The sequence below is a fragment of the Stegodyphus dumicola genome, chromosome 9, assembly GCF_044657685.1.
Source record: "Stegodyphus dumicola isolate Sdum_Otavi_A_Nest chromosome 9, ASM4465768v1".
Classification (NCBI taxonomy): Eukaryota; Metazoa; Arthropoda; class Arachnida; order Araneae; family Eresidae; genus Stegodyphus; species Stegodyphus dumicola.
The window spans coordinates 93074207-93087774 of NC_140776.1; the positions used below are offsets into that span (position 1 = coordinate 93074207).

Sequence of the window (13568 nt, forward strand, 5' to 3'; positions counted from 1 at the left end):
AAACAGAATGTAGTCTTATCTGTTCCATCAGATAAAGCCAAATGGCATTTACAAGCGGATACTTGCTACATTTGAAGAAAAACTGTTTCAAAACTCGATGCCCGAAAGAGAAATGCAAGTTATCTTCAAAGCTATTTTGGATGATGCAAGATCATATAAATCAAACATAATCATTGTACTTGAACTTAAAGGACAATTGGATGAATGCTTGAAAGCAGACCAAATCTTTCTTGCAACAGAAATTCAATGCAAATTCACAGTAGAAGATATTCAATTATGTACAAGTTGGAAAACAGGAAAGTGTAAGCCCAAAAAAAGGGAGGCTTTGAACTGCAGCATTTGCTAAGAAATAACAGAAAATGAAAAACAATTTTTAATTTTGCAGTTCGTAGCTATACATATCTATTTAGCTTATTAAAAAATTATTATCTATTAGCTATATTAAAAAAGCTTAATATTTATTTGTTTGCTTTATTTAACATTTCTTTCAATGTAAGTTGTTTAAGTTGCTTCCATAAAAAACTCAAAAAATTCCTTTTATGTCATATACATATACAGTTGACTTTCCAATGCCATACTCCTCACATAATTTTGAGACATAATTTGAGACTTTACCCATTTTTTGCAGCAATCGCACTTTTTAGATAATGGACATCAAAGCATGGTTTCGCTTTCTAGATCCTTTGGCAGCTCCAGAACTGGAAACTCTTTTTGATATAATCAAAAGTTTAAGCTTAATTTCTTATAAAATTGCTGTAATAATAACAGCCTGCAAAAAATAATAAGTTGGATCAAATTAGAAGATTAAGGAGCAGTGCAGTCTGCTACATTAACTGAAATGCTTTAGAATCAGTAAAGATAATTTTAGCCTAGCTTAATAGCGTCTGTTATACATTATTGGCTGTGTATCACATAATTGGCGACGAAAGCCAAGTTGTTCCGCTAAATTTTGTCTTGCTCTTATTGCATACTGAATTAAGCCTGAATTGTATTGGTTATTTTCTATATCTACGTTTATTTCTTGCACATGCTTAAAACTAATCTGCATCCTAAATAAATAAACTCCCACATATACTTAAGGCTTTATCGAGGGCCGACGCTAGATAACGCCTGGTGCAGTCTCTAAATTTTGCTACAAAGCATTTTCCTAATTTCTAAATTTTTGCTGTGTCTAAACTTTGGATCCCATAGCTTCCACACACCCCCCCCCAAATTATAAAAAACTTCTCATCCTATAATTTTGCCACTTGTTGCTTCCCCAAATTCCAAAAATTGTGTCTTCCCTAAATTCTTCCCACTTCTGGGTTTATGGTGAATAACATATCAGTTATTCTTAGTTAAAATAGCACTTAATGTAATCTTTTGGCCTATGAGTTTCATTAACAAAATCTATTTTTAGCATATGAAAAGAAATTTTTGTTGAATTTTTCCTCATCAACATTTCTTAGAGCATTTAAAAAATCTATAATCATAGCTAAGCGTAATGTTAGCAGAAAAGGTTGTCTTACTTTTGTTGCTCAATTACTAATATAAAAAAAGTTTAAACATCACTGCATGAGTTATTACTGAAGCTGTAATGTATCGATAAGCATGCGGTGTTGAAAGCAAAATATAATAAATAATGACTCACCAGGTTGGCATCAGGGATATAAAATAGATGAATGTTTCTGTTTGAGATGTAATGCCAAGCAGACACTCAGCTGCGGATCCAAATTATTAATCTCACAAATCTATGCTTACATGATAGTTTTTACATAACGATGTATTTTATTTAGTGCCTAAGTGAAATTAAGAAATGGAATTTTTAAGCAAAAATCTCCACACGGTTTATTATGGAAAGAAAAATCAAATGCGCATGCGTAAAGTATACCAAAAAAAAAGTTTGTGTCTTTAAGGTCCGAATTTTAGATCATTCCGGATAATGGACATCCGGATTCCAGACTTTGTACTGTAATACTCATAGGCCAAAAGATTACATTTACTGCTATTCGAATTAAGAATAACCAATTTGTTTTTCACATAAACCAAAGCCGGTGCCAGAACTTAGAGAAGACGAATTTGTGGAATTTAGAGAAGCACTGAGCAACAAAAAGGATGAAAATAGTTTTAGAATTTAGGGAATGCACAGGGATCCAAAATTTAAAACTTAGGGAGGTGCTTGGTAGCAGAATTTAGGACCCCCAGAGACTGCATCAGGTGGTAAGATATCGAGTACTGGCCCTCGATAAGCCTTAAGTATATGTGGGAATTTATTTATTCAGGATTCAGATATGCCTCAAGCATGAGCAAGAATGAGACCTAAGTATAATAAATAATTAAACTACAAAAATCAGGCTTAATTGTCTCTGCGCGATAGAAGCAAGACAAAATTTAACAAACTTGTCTTTCGTCATCTATCTTAAGATACATAGCCAATAATGTATAACGGATGCTTATTAAGCAAATCTAAAATTATATTTTACTGATTCCAAGGAATTTCAGCCAATATAGCACATTAGGCTGTTCCTTAACTTTCTGATTTGATACAGCTTAATTATTTTTTGCAGGCTATTTTTGTTACAGCAATTTGATGAAAATCAGAGTTTCAACGTTTGATTGTGGCAAAAAGAGTGTCTGATTCGGGAGCTGCAACAGGATCTACAAAGCAAAAGCATGTTCCAGTGTCCATTAAACAAAATGTGTAATTGTTACAAAAAATGGATAAAGGTATATCCGTCTCAAACTTATGCAAAGAGTATGGCATTGGGAAGTCAACTGTATATGAAATAAGAAAACAGAAAAAGGAACTTTTTGAATTTTTTGTGGATTCCAACATCCCACTCGCAACAAACAGAAAAATTATTCGTTACAGTAAAAGTGAAGATCATGACAAAGTGATAATTGAATGGGTCAGACAGCATCGCTGCAAGGGTGTGCAATTGATGGGTCCCGTGCTAATGGCACAAGCTAAAATATTAAAATATTTCACTAAGAAATTAACTTAAAAACTGAGCGCACATATTTGACTGAGGTTGGTTAAGCAAATTTTAAAATTGCCATGGTATATGGCAATTAAAAATTAAAGGTGAAAACGCTTCAGCTGATACTGAAGCTGCTGAACTACTTGCAGATAAATTCATTGAACTCACTAATAGTGAAAAGTTATCTCCAGAACAAATTTACAATGCTGATGAAACTGGTCTTTTCTGATAATATGTACTGCAAAATACCTTGGCAACCTCTACAGAAAAAAAAGGCTTAAACTGGTGTCAAAGATTCCAAAGTCAGACTAACAATTTCAGCATGCACAAATGCTGCAGGAATGCACAAGTGTAAACTTTTTGTAATCTGAAAAAATGCATAATCTCAAGCATTTAAAGGAGTAAAAAGTTTCCTGTTATATATCATGTAAATAAAAGGACACGGATGACACAAGTGTTAATGAATGATTGGTTTGAAAATCATTTCATACCTGAGGCTCAGCAGAATTTGGTTGGTTTACCTAATCACAAAAAAATTGTCCTGATTGTAGACAACTGTTCAGCTCATACTTCCCTTAAAAGTTTTAGTGAAAGATAATGTATCCGTATTATTCTTTTCTCTAAATTGAACATCAATCATTCAGCCTATGGATATCAGAATATTGAGCATGCTGAAATGCAAAGATGAAGTAGAATTTTTTAAATGCACATTAAATTTCCTGAATAATTGCAAGACTATTCAAGAATTCATGAAATATTTTAGCGTAAAATATGCTTTGTGGAGCATTGCAAGATCATGGGAGGATGTCTCTCCAGATACTTTAAAAAATGCTTGGCATAATTTATGGTGAGGTTGATGAATAGTCGTGAATGTGAAGGTTTTGGGATATCACAAACCAAAGGTTAAATTTTCCAATTAATGGATTTTTTAAAAAAATGTGAAGAGGTAAAAAATGAAGATGATATAACAGAAGTTTTTCATTCAGATAATAATGCCCCAATTATCAATCAATTAACGGATGGCAAAATCTGTAGTATGGTTCTAAATCCAGAAAATACTGCTACCGATAGTGAAGAAAGTGACAGTGAGATTATTGAAAATAAAAAATTTTGATTCACAAGTTAGTCAAAATTCTCGACACAGCAATTACAGGACTTGAACACTGGAACTTTGTAACTGAATAAGAAATTATGTCTGCCTGCAGACTTATAGCATATTTTATATTGCTTATTAGTGGAAAGTGAAAAAACATGAAATTTTTAAAGAAATTTTGCATGCACTGATTTGTTGTGTGTATGCTTAATTCTTGATTTGCCTTTAGTGGTTGCTTGATGAGAGATGTTGAGTAACTGTAGTATAGTGTTGGGAACCTGTAGCACGCAAATATTCTTAGCAATTAAATTAATTCACTTTAGCATAATAATAGCTAATGAATTAATTGCAGGAAGATTTTTGAATCAAGTAAAATCAATGAAAAGTAAGCATACGGATATGCAGAGCAAACACCATTCTTCCCCCTTTTTTAATAAATATTTTAAAAATGTTTCATTATGAAACAACAGAATAATTCTTACCTGAATTTCCTGTATAAATTCCGTATCATCCAAAAGCACTATTTTGCAGTGATAATTGCGTTGTTTTTTCCCAAAACACCAAAACATATTCACTGTCCTCTCTATATATAAAGTCTGCTGTAATGTAAACTCTGCTGTAAATATAAACTATGTTGGACTAACTCTAGCAACGATGGTGCCCTCTGGTGAGCAGCCAGAGAAAGACTTTAGTAAAGGCTAAGTGAAAGTGATTAACCTGTTTGGTTGTATCAGACTCCTGCTCTGTAATATTTTTAAAATTGTAATGTTCGTGTGCAACTTAAACCTGCTAATAAATTATTGTTACACTATCAAGGACTCTTTTATAACCCCATCCAACACGAGAATAAAAAGAGCTACTTTTAACTAATATTACAAGAGAAAATATTAGCACAATAGGTGCATCTTAAACAACTTACATTGAAAGAAATGTTTGTTACTCTTTAGATCATAAATGCTTCATTATTTCATAAATCACGATTTCATGCTTTTAATTTTATAATTTCTACATGCCATCTTACAAGCTTTAAACTGGTGATCTAATATCTGGAAAAATCCCAAATCCGGAATCAGCGATGACCCGACGAGTCCAGTTCTCAGACTTTGTACTGTATTTACATTTGACTGTCTTTTAACAATAAACTTGCTAGGCAGCAGAGAAATGATTATTTGATAGTAAGCCATAGAAATGGCAGTAGAAACATCTGTTAATTATAGCAATGTTACAAATGTTTTGCATTATCACCCAGATATTTATTAAAAATAAAATGATATTAATATAAATTATTCAGAACATACACATATGTTCTATATATATACTATATTACTTTTAATTTGCTCAGTTAATTAAGTAATATAGCAATTTAATTCAAAAGATGAATTAGAGATCTTGCAGAACAACAAATGGCACTAACTCTAGGAACTGGCTACTTGCCAGGCCACATGAATAATATAGATTTAATGCTTACAAAATGGGAACACATACTAAGTTATATGGATGAAAAATGGTCCAATAGAACACATAATGTAACACTAAAAGCAACCCCCCCCCGAAAAAAAAGAATGATTATGCTACTGACTTTTCAAAAACCAAAAATTCAGAAATTGCAGTGAAATTACCATACATGTACAATAACATATATTTTGTAAGTATGCAGAAAATGCTGAATTACTGAACTCACATCCAAAATCTTTAGAGGTGCAGGATACAGTCCATTTGTTTGTTTCATAACTTGCTGTCGTGCTTTTTTGAATATTTGCTCTCGAACAAAACCAATACTAAGGGCCATTTTAAGCAGTCCTACAAAATAAGTAAATAAATATGCATTCACACAATTTCAAATTAATATGAAAAATTAAATGGTCATCTAAAATTAATATGCCTAAACAACATGTAATAAACTAATAAACATTTAGTCGATGAATTACGTAAGCAGAAAGCAAAAACAAAGAAGTACAGGAAACAGTAAACGGTACTTACATATTATACAATCGACTGTGAAAGTTAGCTACTACTGAGACATGAAAGTTGGCAGAGATCCCACTACAGTAGCATCAATTATTCCAGCAGAATTTTAAAAGAATCTCCTCAGTTAATTAACAATCAATATTTGACTTGCTTCACTTTGTGCTTTATGAAAAAAGCTTTAGTCAATTTTTACTATTTTGTTGTGTCCTCCAGCTTTACTGGAAGCTCTGTTCAGAACGCTATGAGAACAAATTTCCTGCAAGTAGTTGTTCTAATCTGTTTCTGTTTTACTGAGATATTCAGCTGCCTATATCATGCCCATCAATATACACTCTTTTGCCAGTAGGATTGTATAAAAAAATAATCCACTGCTTTCTATTTTGCAGGAGAAAGGTAACAAACTTTAATTCTTCTTTCAAAATGCAGCAGTAATAGTTAACTTATATCCTTGTTCATAAAAACTAAAGGTGGCTTATCAAGAATCAGTTAAGGTAACATCAAATTAAAGTGTAGATGTTATGAGTGTTTTGGGGCATCATGCTTATCTACAATTCGCTCTAAATTGTGCTACTTGGTGACAGTTTCATAGTTGATTAAGTTAATATACAAGTACCTAATAAACTATATGCAAAAAGTATATGATCATTTCTAAGTATATTTACTTACTTAAATAAGTTATTATGTATGTTTTAAAATTTTTAGCTGTCATTTGGCTTTTAATTTTTCTAACAAATTTAAATTATGGATGGCTGCAGTTTTTAACTGAATGCCCTAATCCATACTCAAAAATTGAAAAACTAATACTTAGAGGATCTCTGTTCTATTACTAGATGCATTATTTACATGTGGTTTATGACATTTCCCACAAATTATCGAAACCTAACAAAATGCTTTTGAACAATTTGGCACCTTAGACAATGCCGAATATAATCTGACAACCAATATCGCCAAGGTTGCCAAAAATGATTGATAGCAAACACCTCTGCCACAAGTATACTTTTCCATTAAGACCATAAGCACATATTTCCATGCAATACTGGCATATTTATTTTGCTTTATTCTTTTCCTCAAGCTTTTGGCTTGATAACAGACAAATAAAATTATCATTAACAGCAGTAAGGAGCATTCGCTAATTACCTGACAAAATCCACCAAAAAAATTACCGTCGCTAAAGAACATACCATGCATCTTTATTTATTTATTATGAAGAAGTTTTCATTAATTTCTAGAATTTTATCGCCTTCATGAATTTTAAACTAACCCGAAACTGAACTCTTAGCACTTACCAGTCTTTCATAAGTCAACCACTGGTGGGGTAACAAGGCATCAAGGAAACATGGCAAATTAAAATATGCCACTTAATGTGGCTTTAATGGAAAAGTATAACTATAAGATCAGAGCAGAATATTCTTTTATTCTTAATTAGTGATTATTTCTTGCATGTCACCATCCATAAAATATACCAATGTTAAACTTGTGCGATTTACCAATTTTATTAATTTTATTATTTTCATTTAATTTACTTATTAGTTATGTCTGCTTGGATATTAAAAATGTATGATCCAAGTATTAAGGATGCCATGAGTGCTTAAATCAACAGCATTAATTTGAAATGTAATTTCACTCCATAATATATTGAGTACTGTTACAATGGAAATATTATTTTAATTCATAATCTAAATGTTAATATTCATATAAGAAAACGCAATAAGAGCAAGATTAACTTACTGTCTGTTAGTGATACAGAACGATCAATTTTCATTTTTTTAGCTGCAAGATCAGAAGCAATTTTCACAGCAACTTCTTCTAAATATTCTAAAGTTCTATCACCTGGTGCTTTTAAACCTGGCCCTAGAGACAGAACAAGAAAATATCTGATATTATAGATATAGTTGGAGAAAACAAATTATAGGTAATAAATAAGTTTTTAAATACCTAAAGGTTCAACAACTAGATCAACCAATCCCATCTTTTTTGCTCTATCTGCCTTCAATGTTTTGCCAGTAAGCATCATATCGAGAGCATTAGGTAGGGATATCTAACAAAAGAAAATTTTGCCATTACTTGTATAAGGTTAATGAGATTCTGCAATACATGAATTTTTTCACATAAGCATATAGACCCTAAATCAGGTTGAATAACTTCTATAAAACATCTCAAAATACACTTTTCAGAGTTTTTTTCACACATTTTGTTATTTCCCTGCAATTCCCCCTCCCTGCAACAGTTTTCTGAAAATGCATAATAAACTAGTTATCAAAGTAAGAGGAACTTGATACTTTTATGCAATTACTAAAAAATATGAGAAATAATAGACTGTTGCAAAAGTTTTAATTCATCTTCCTCATTATTGTCAAGCAAACAAAATAAATGTAAGAAAAATGCATTTAAATCACTCAAAAAATTAAGAAGGGCTTTTAAAAACATATAAATTTGGAGAAAAACTAATTATTTCTGCAAAATAAATTTATAACAACAGCACACACGTTTCATAAGAATATAAGTATAATCTTTCATCATCTCCCAATTCCAATGGTGTTTCAAAACAAAATGACAAATAAAGAATTACAAGAGCTTAGAAAACATGTTTAATGAGTATAGTTATTTATTATAAATAACTATAGTCATTTACTATAATATACAGCTGCAAAATGTAGTGATTTCTAAAGTGCATTATTCATTTCCAAACAGCAACTATAGTTCTGCAGAGAAGTGCGATGAAATGGTTAAATTTCTAACTATTTCAGATAGGAGACAAATCAAATGTTTTGTGCAAAAAGATTACAATAACGCTTTACTTGTTTTTTTTTTTTTTTTTTTTTTTTTTTTTTTTTTTTTAAGTAAGGCAACATTTAGTCGCAGGTTGCTATTTAGAACATGAAACTTGTATTACTTGACAGCATTAATCTGTATGTCTGTCTTAACTTCCCTGACTTATTGGAAAAAGTTTACATTTGACTGATTTTCTTTGACTATTTGTCCTTTCTCTTAACTTTTCCAAATATATGGTCCTTTTTTTAAAAAAATGCATGTGAGCATCATTTAAAACCAGAAAGTCCAGAACCATCAAAAACAACATCATACAAAATCAGAAAGTCTAGAACAAACACTGTTTTTTTTCATTTAAAAGAAAAAAGTATGAAACATCCTAATGTACACTACATAAAGATTCTTCACATAAATTAACATAGTATTTAAATAGAGGGCATGTTATGCTTTAAATGTATATCAGTGTTCAAATTTCATATTAACTTGAGCATCGAAACTTTTATGTTTTGCTTCATGACTTAAAACCAGAAAGTCCAAAACCATCAAAAACAACATCAAAACCAGAAAGTCTAGAACAAACACTGTTTTTTAGATTAAAAAAAAAAGTATGAAACATCCTAATGTACACTACATGAAGATTCTTCACATAAATTAATATAGTATTGAAATAGAGAACATGTTATGCTTTAAATACATCTCAGTGTTCAAATTTCATATTAACTTGAGCGTGGAAACTTTTATGTTTTGTTTCATGACTTAAAATCAGAAAGTCCAGAACCATCAAAAACAACATCATACAAAACCAGAAAGTCTAGAACAAACACTGTTTTTTAGTTTTAAAAAAAAAAGTACAAAACATCCTAATTTACACTACATAAAGATTCTTCACATGAATTAATATAGTATTTAAATAGAGGACATGTTATGCTTTAAATGTATATTGCATCAATAAATGAATTTGCATCAAGCTGTATATTAATTTTTTCAAAAATACATACATTTCACTCTTTAAGTATACTAATCTACTTATATCCTGAGTTTTCTAAATAAATATACTATGCTTTAGAGATTTCAAAAATATGAAAAAAAACTATCAAACAAGTCATATGGCTTAATAATAATAAGAAAGAACTTTACAGAATGGCTAATTTCCCATAGATGTCATTGTGATCAAATTGTTCATAATTTTTGCAGACTGCAGATGCTATATCAAGTCCCAGGTGAATAAAATTAATTATGATGCATACCACATTACTGTAATATTTCCAAACCAGCTCTTGCTATCAATATTTGAGTAAGCCCAAGTACTACAACTCGCTGCAAGATTAATAACATCTGTATAGACAATCTAGTAACCTAGATTGAATAGATTATGACCTACCACTGTTCTCAGTTACTTTTCATCTTGTTTCGGGCAATACTAAATTTAAAACAACATCAGTCAAGAAAAGGCCCCTAATGCTAGAAATGCTCCCAATGAACAGATAGATTGGCAACAATGCATGAAAACATTGAACTTCTTGATACCTTTTTTTAATTCTCTGATTAAATTGAACCAGTTCCTTAAAAACTGATTAATAAAATTCATTTCTGTCATTATTAATATCCTTAACATCTACAGTGTTTTGATACTATAAGAATATATTAATGGCACTGACAGAGAGGCAGTTTACCTTAAAAAGAAGTTTAAATTTGCAAAAAAAGGGGGGGGGGGGAATGCAGACATGTTTTCTCTTTTGTATAATGCTTGCACCTAAAAAAATTCTTTTCACTAGCTTACCTCATTTTAAGAATGATGATCGGAATACATTTACCAACCAAAATATAAGTTAATTTGATATTTACATTATTATTAATATTTCTGGCTAAGACTATAATATTAATAACTTTTTTGGGCAGAAACCACACACACAGTTTTGAAACTGTGCAGTATATTAATGTACTTAGTTCTCATTAATTTAACAGTCAAATACATACATTAACACTTAAAACAATGAATTTAGCAATACTACTATTAAATTTGTAAAATATAAAAATGACTATTACTAACATACGAGTTAAAATAATAATTGTCTAGAATTAGAGGACCAGCTTCCATTTAAATTCTAATTAATTACTGATTTGATCTCAAAATTTCTAACACAAAAGGATGCATTTGGAACTCACAATTAAGAAATGTAATATACACTAAATATACTTTAAAGTTTTGAACTTTAAAATGCTGAAGTGTTAATCGGTATGTCATGAGTGAAACAAGATAAATAGCTTTAATGACTAATACTTTTACAAATCCCCTCTTAGTTTCAATTTTTTACAGTAAAATTTACATATTACCCAGTTCTTTACACAAAATAACTTTCTCCTGAGCTGCTAGTGATGTGCTGGGTGAGGAATTAAGATATCTGTCCCACTATCCAATGGTTAAATAAAATATGTTTACCAAATTTGCACATGAAAAGAAACTGGTCAGTATTAGCATGCTTTTTATATACAACAAATAATAAGAAACTATGACTTACGAGACGAGGAAGCCGCTGGGTACCACCAGCTCCTGGAAGAAGACCAAGTAACACTTCTGGAAGGCCTAACACTGTTTTTTTATCTTTTACAGCAATTCTGTAATGTGCAGCTAAAGCTACCTGCAACATATAATTTTTACATGAACAACCCATAAATCTTCTCCTTCCTCTAATTTAAATACTGAATATCAGAACACATATTATTCACATTCTTACAAATTGAATGGGATTAGTTTTTTTTTTTTTTTAACTTTATTAACATATTATATGAATTAACACAATTTCAATACTAGAGTTGTACTTGTTGGATAGTACAAATTGCCACTAATTTTATGAAATACTTACCAATTTCTTCTTCTGCAGTTCATTTCAACCTTACAGTTCCAAAAATTTAATTTGAATTATTAAAACTTGATTTAAAACTACACAACATAATTAAATCAACCATCAGACTGATACAGTATGAATATGTTTAGAGGATACATAAAATAAGAGGAAAGTGATGCATTTCACAGCACATTTTATGATTCCCTGAGTTCCAATTAAAATAACAGCAAGACTGTTGCTTTCCCCTGCTTTCTAGCTTTGGTTGGATTTTTTAACTACATAGAGAATTACAGGAAAACACAGCAAATTACAAGTCAAAATCAAGTTAGAAGAAAAGAAAAACATTGAAATATAAGAGAAAGGAACACATCATATAATGTTAATCTAACCCTATTTTCTTCCATCAGCTGAAAAAATATTTACATACTATTATTTCCGGAAGAAACGCCGCAGCATTTACGTGTTTAAAACTTAAATTTTCAGCGGGTGCGTCATTTAAGTGCACTAAAAATAAAATATTTCCTATGATGGTCATTGTACATAGTTTGAATAACCTTGTCATTGCGCATAGTTTGGATGGCCTTGTCATTGTACATAGACTGGTGCTGTTCGCACACAAAAGACCACTCAGCTGCTTTTTGCGAACGTTATTTTGTTTACATTCTTTCCCTTGAACAGACCTACATGCTTTAGTCACCCTAAATGGGATCTCAAAACAATAACATTCTTCCCCCTTTCAAATCAGCATTCTCATCAGTTTGAATAGTCTCTCTCCTCTGCCATTCGATGAATCTTCCAGGACCCATCCTCTCTCCACCCCTGCTTTTTCTGCAATTTTTGTCAAAGGCGGACACGACCCACCTCCCTCGCAATAAGGAACTCTGTACTCTGTGACGTATTTTCCCTTCAGCATGAATCGATTTTTCTTGGCATTCTGCCAGATACAGATTCCCATCAGTTTGGGTACAAGAACTTGTTGGATAGTTTTTAAGTAAGAAGGAAGTGGAAAATTTTTGAAAATGGCACCTAAACGGCACAAAAGCTATACTGCAGGTTTTAAGCTTAATGTAATTTCACGTACTGAACAAATTGGAAATAGAGAAGCAGCTCGAGAGTTTAAAGTAGACGAGAGATGTATTCGACATTGGAGAACTGAAAAAGAAGAACTTAAAAATATGCCACAACAGAAACGAGCCGAAAGAAGTGGTATTGTAAGGTGGCCGAATCTGAAGGACGACCTTGCAAACTGGATAAAGGAGCAACGAGGAAAGAGAATGGCAATTTCAACTGTAAAAATTCGCTTACAAGCAAAATTTATAGCAAAAAAAATGAACATAAATGATTTCAAAGGAGGGCCTTGCTGGCGTAGCAGATTTATGAAAAGAAAAAATATTTCTGTGCGTACTAGAACAACAGTCGGGCAACAATTACCAACGAACTGGCTGGATAAAAAGGCATCTTTTCTAAAATATGTGACAGATATTATTGACCAAAAAAACTTCTTCAGTCACAGATAATAAATATGGATAAAATGCCATTAGCTTTCGACTCTCCTGCAAACATAACTGTTGATGAAACTGATGCAAAAACGGTATGTGTGCTTACGACGTGGCATGAAAGAACGTCATTTACATGTGTGTTAGCATGTGCCACAAACGGTGACAAGCTAAAGCCGATTTTTAAACGAAAAACTATTCCGAAGGGAGATTTTCCTAATGATGTAATTATTTGTGCACACGAGAACAGCTGGATGTGCGAATCAATCATGCAACAGTGGCTACAAAAAGTTTGGCAGTGTTGTAAGGAATCTTTTTTTCCAACCAAAAGGGTTATTGTTAATGGATTCCATGCGTGCTCATTTACTTGAGTCAGTGAAAACCAGATGTCAAAAATTGCCTACGACCGCAGCAATAATTCCTGGTGGTTTGGCCA

General features: G+C 31.6%; 1 protein-coding gene across 1 annotated transcript in view; it reads right to left on the reverse strand.

The window, feature by feature from the left end:
• Mtpalpha (monolysocardiolipin acyltransferase Mtpalpha) overlaps positions 1-13568 on the reverse strand; it is a 70620-nt gene that overhangs the window by 20081 nt on the left and 36971 nt on the right. The window contains exons 5-8 of the mRNA XM_085823766.1: positions 11310-11429; positions 7957-8059; positions 7750-7872; positions 5735-5853 (exon numbers count right to left, since the gene is read on the reverse strand). Of these exons, the coding sequence (XP_085679892.1) occupies positions 5735-5853; positions 7750-7872; positions 7957-8059; positions 11310-11429 (465 nt within the window). The remainder of the gene's footprint in view (positions 1-5734; positions 5854-7749; positions 7873-7956; positions 8060-11309; positions 11430-13568) is intronic.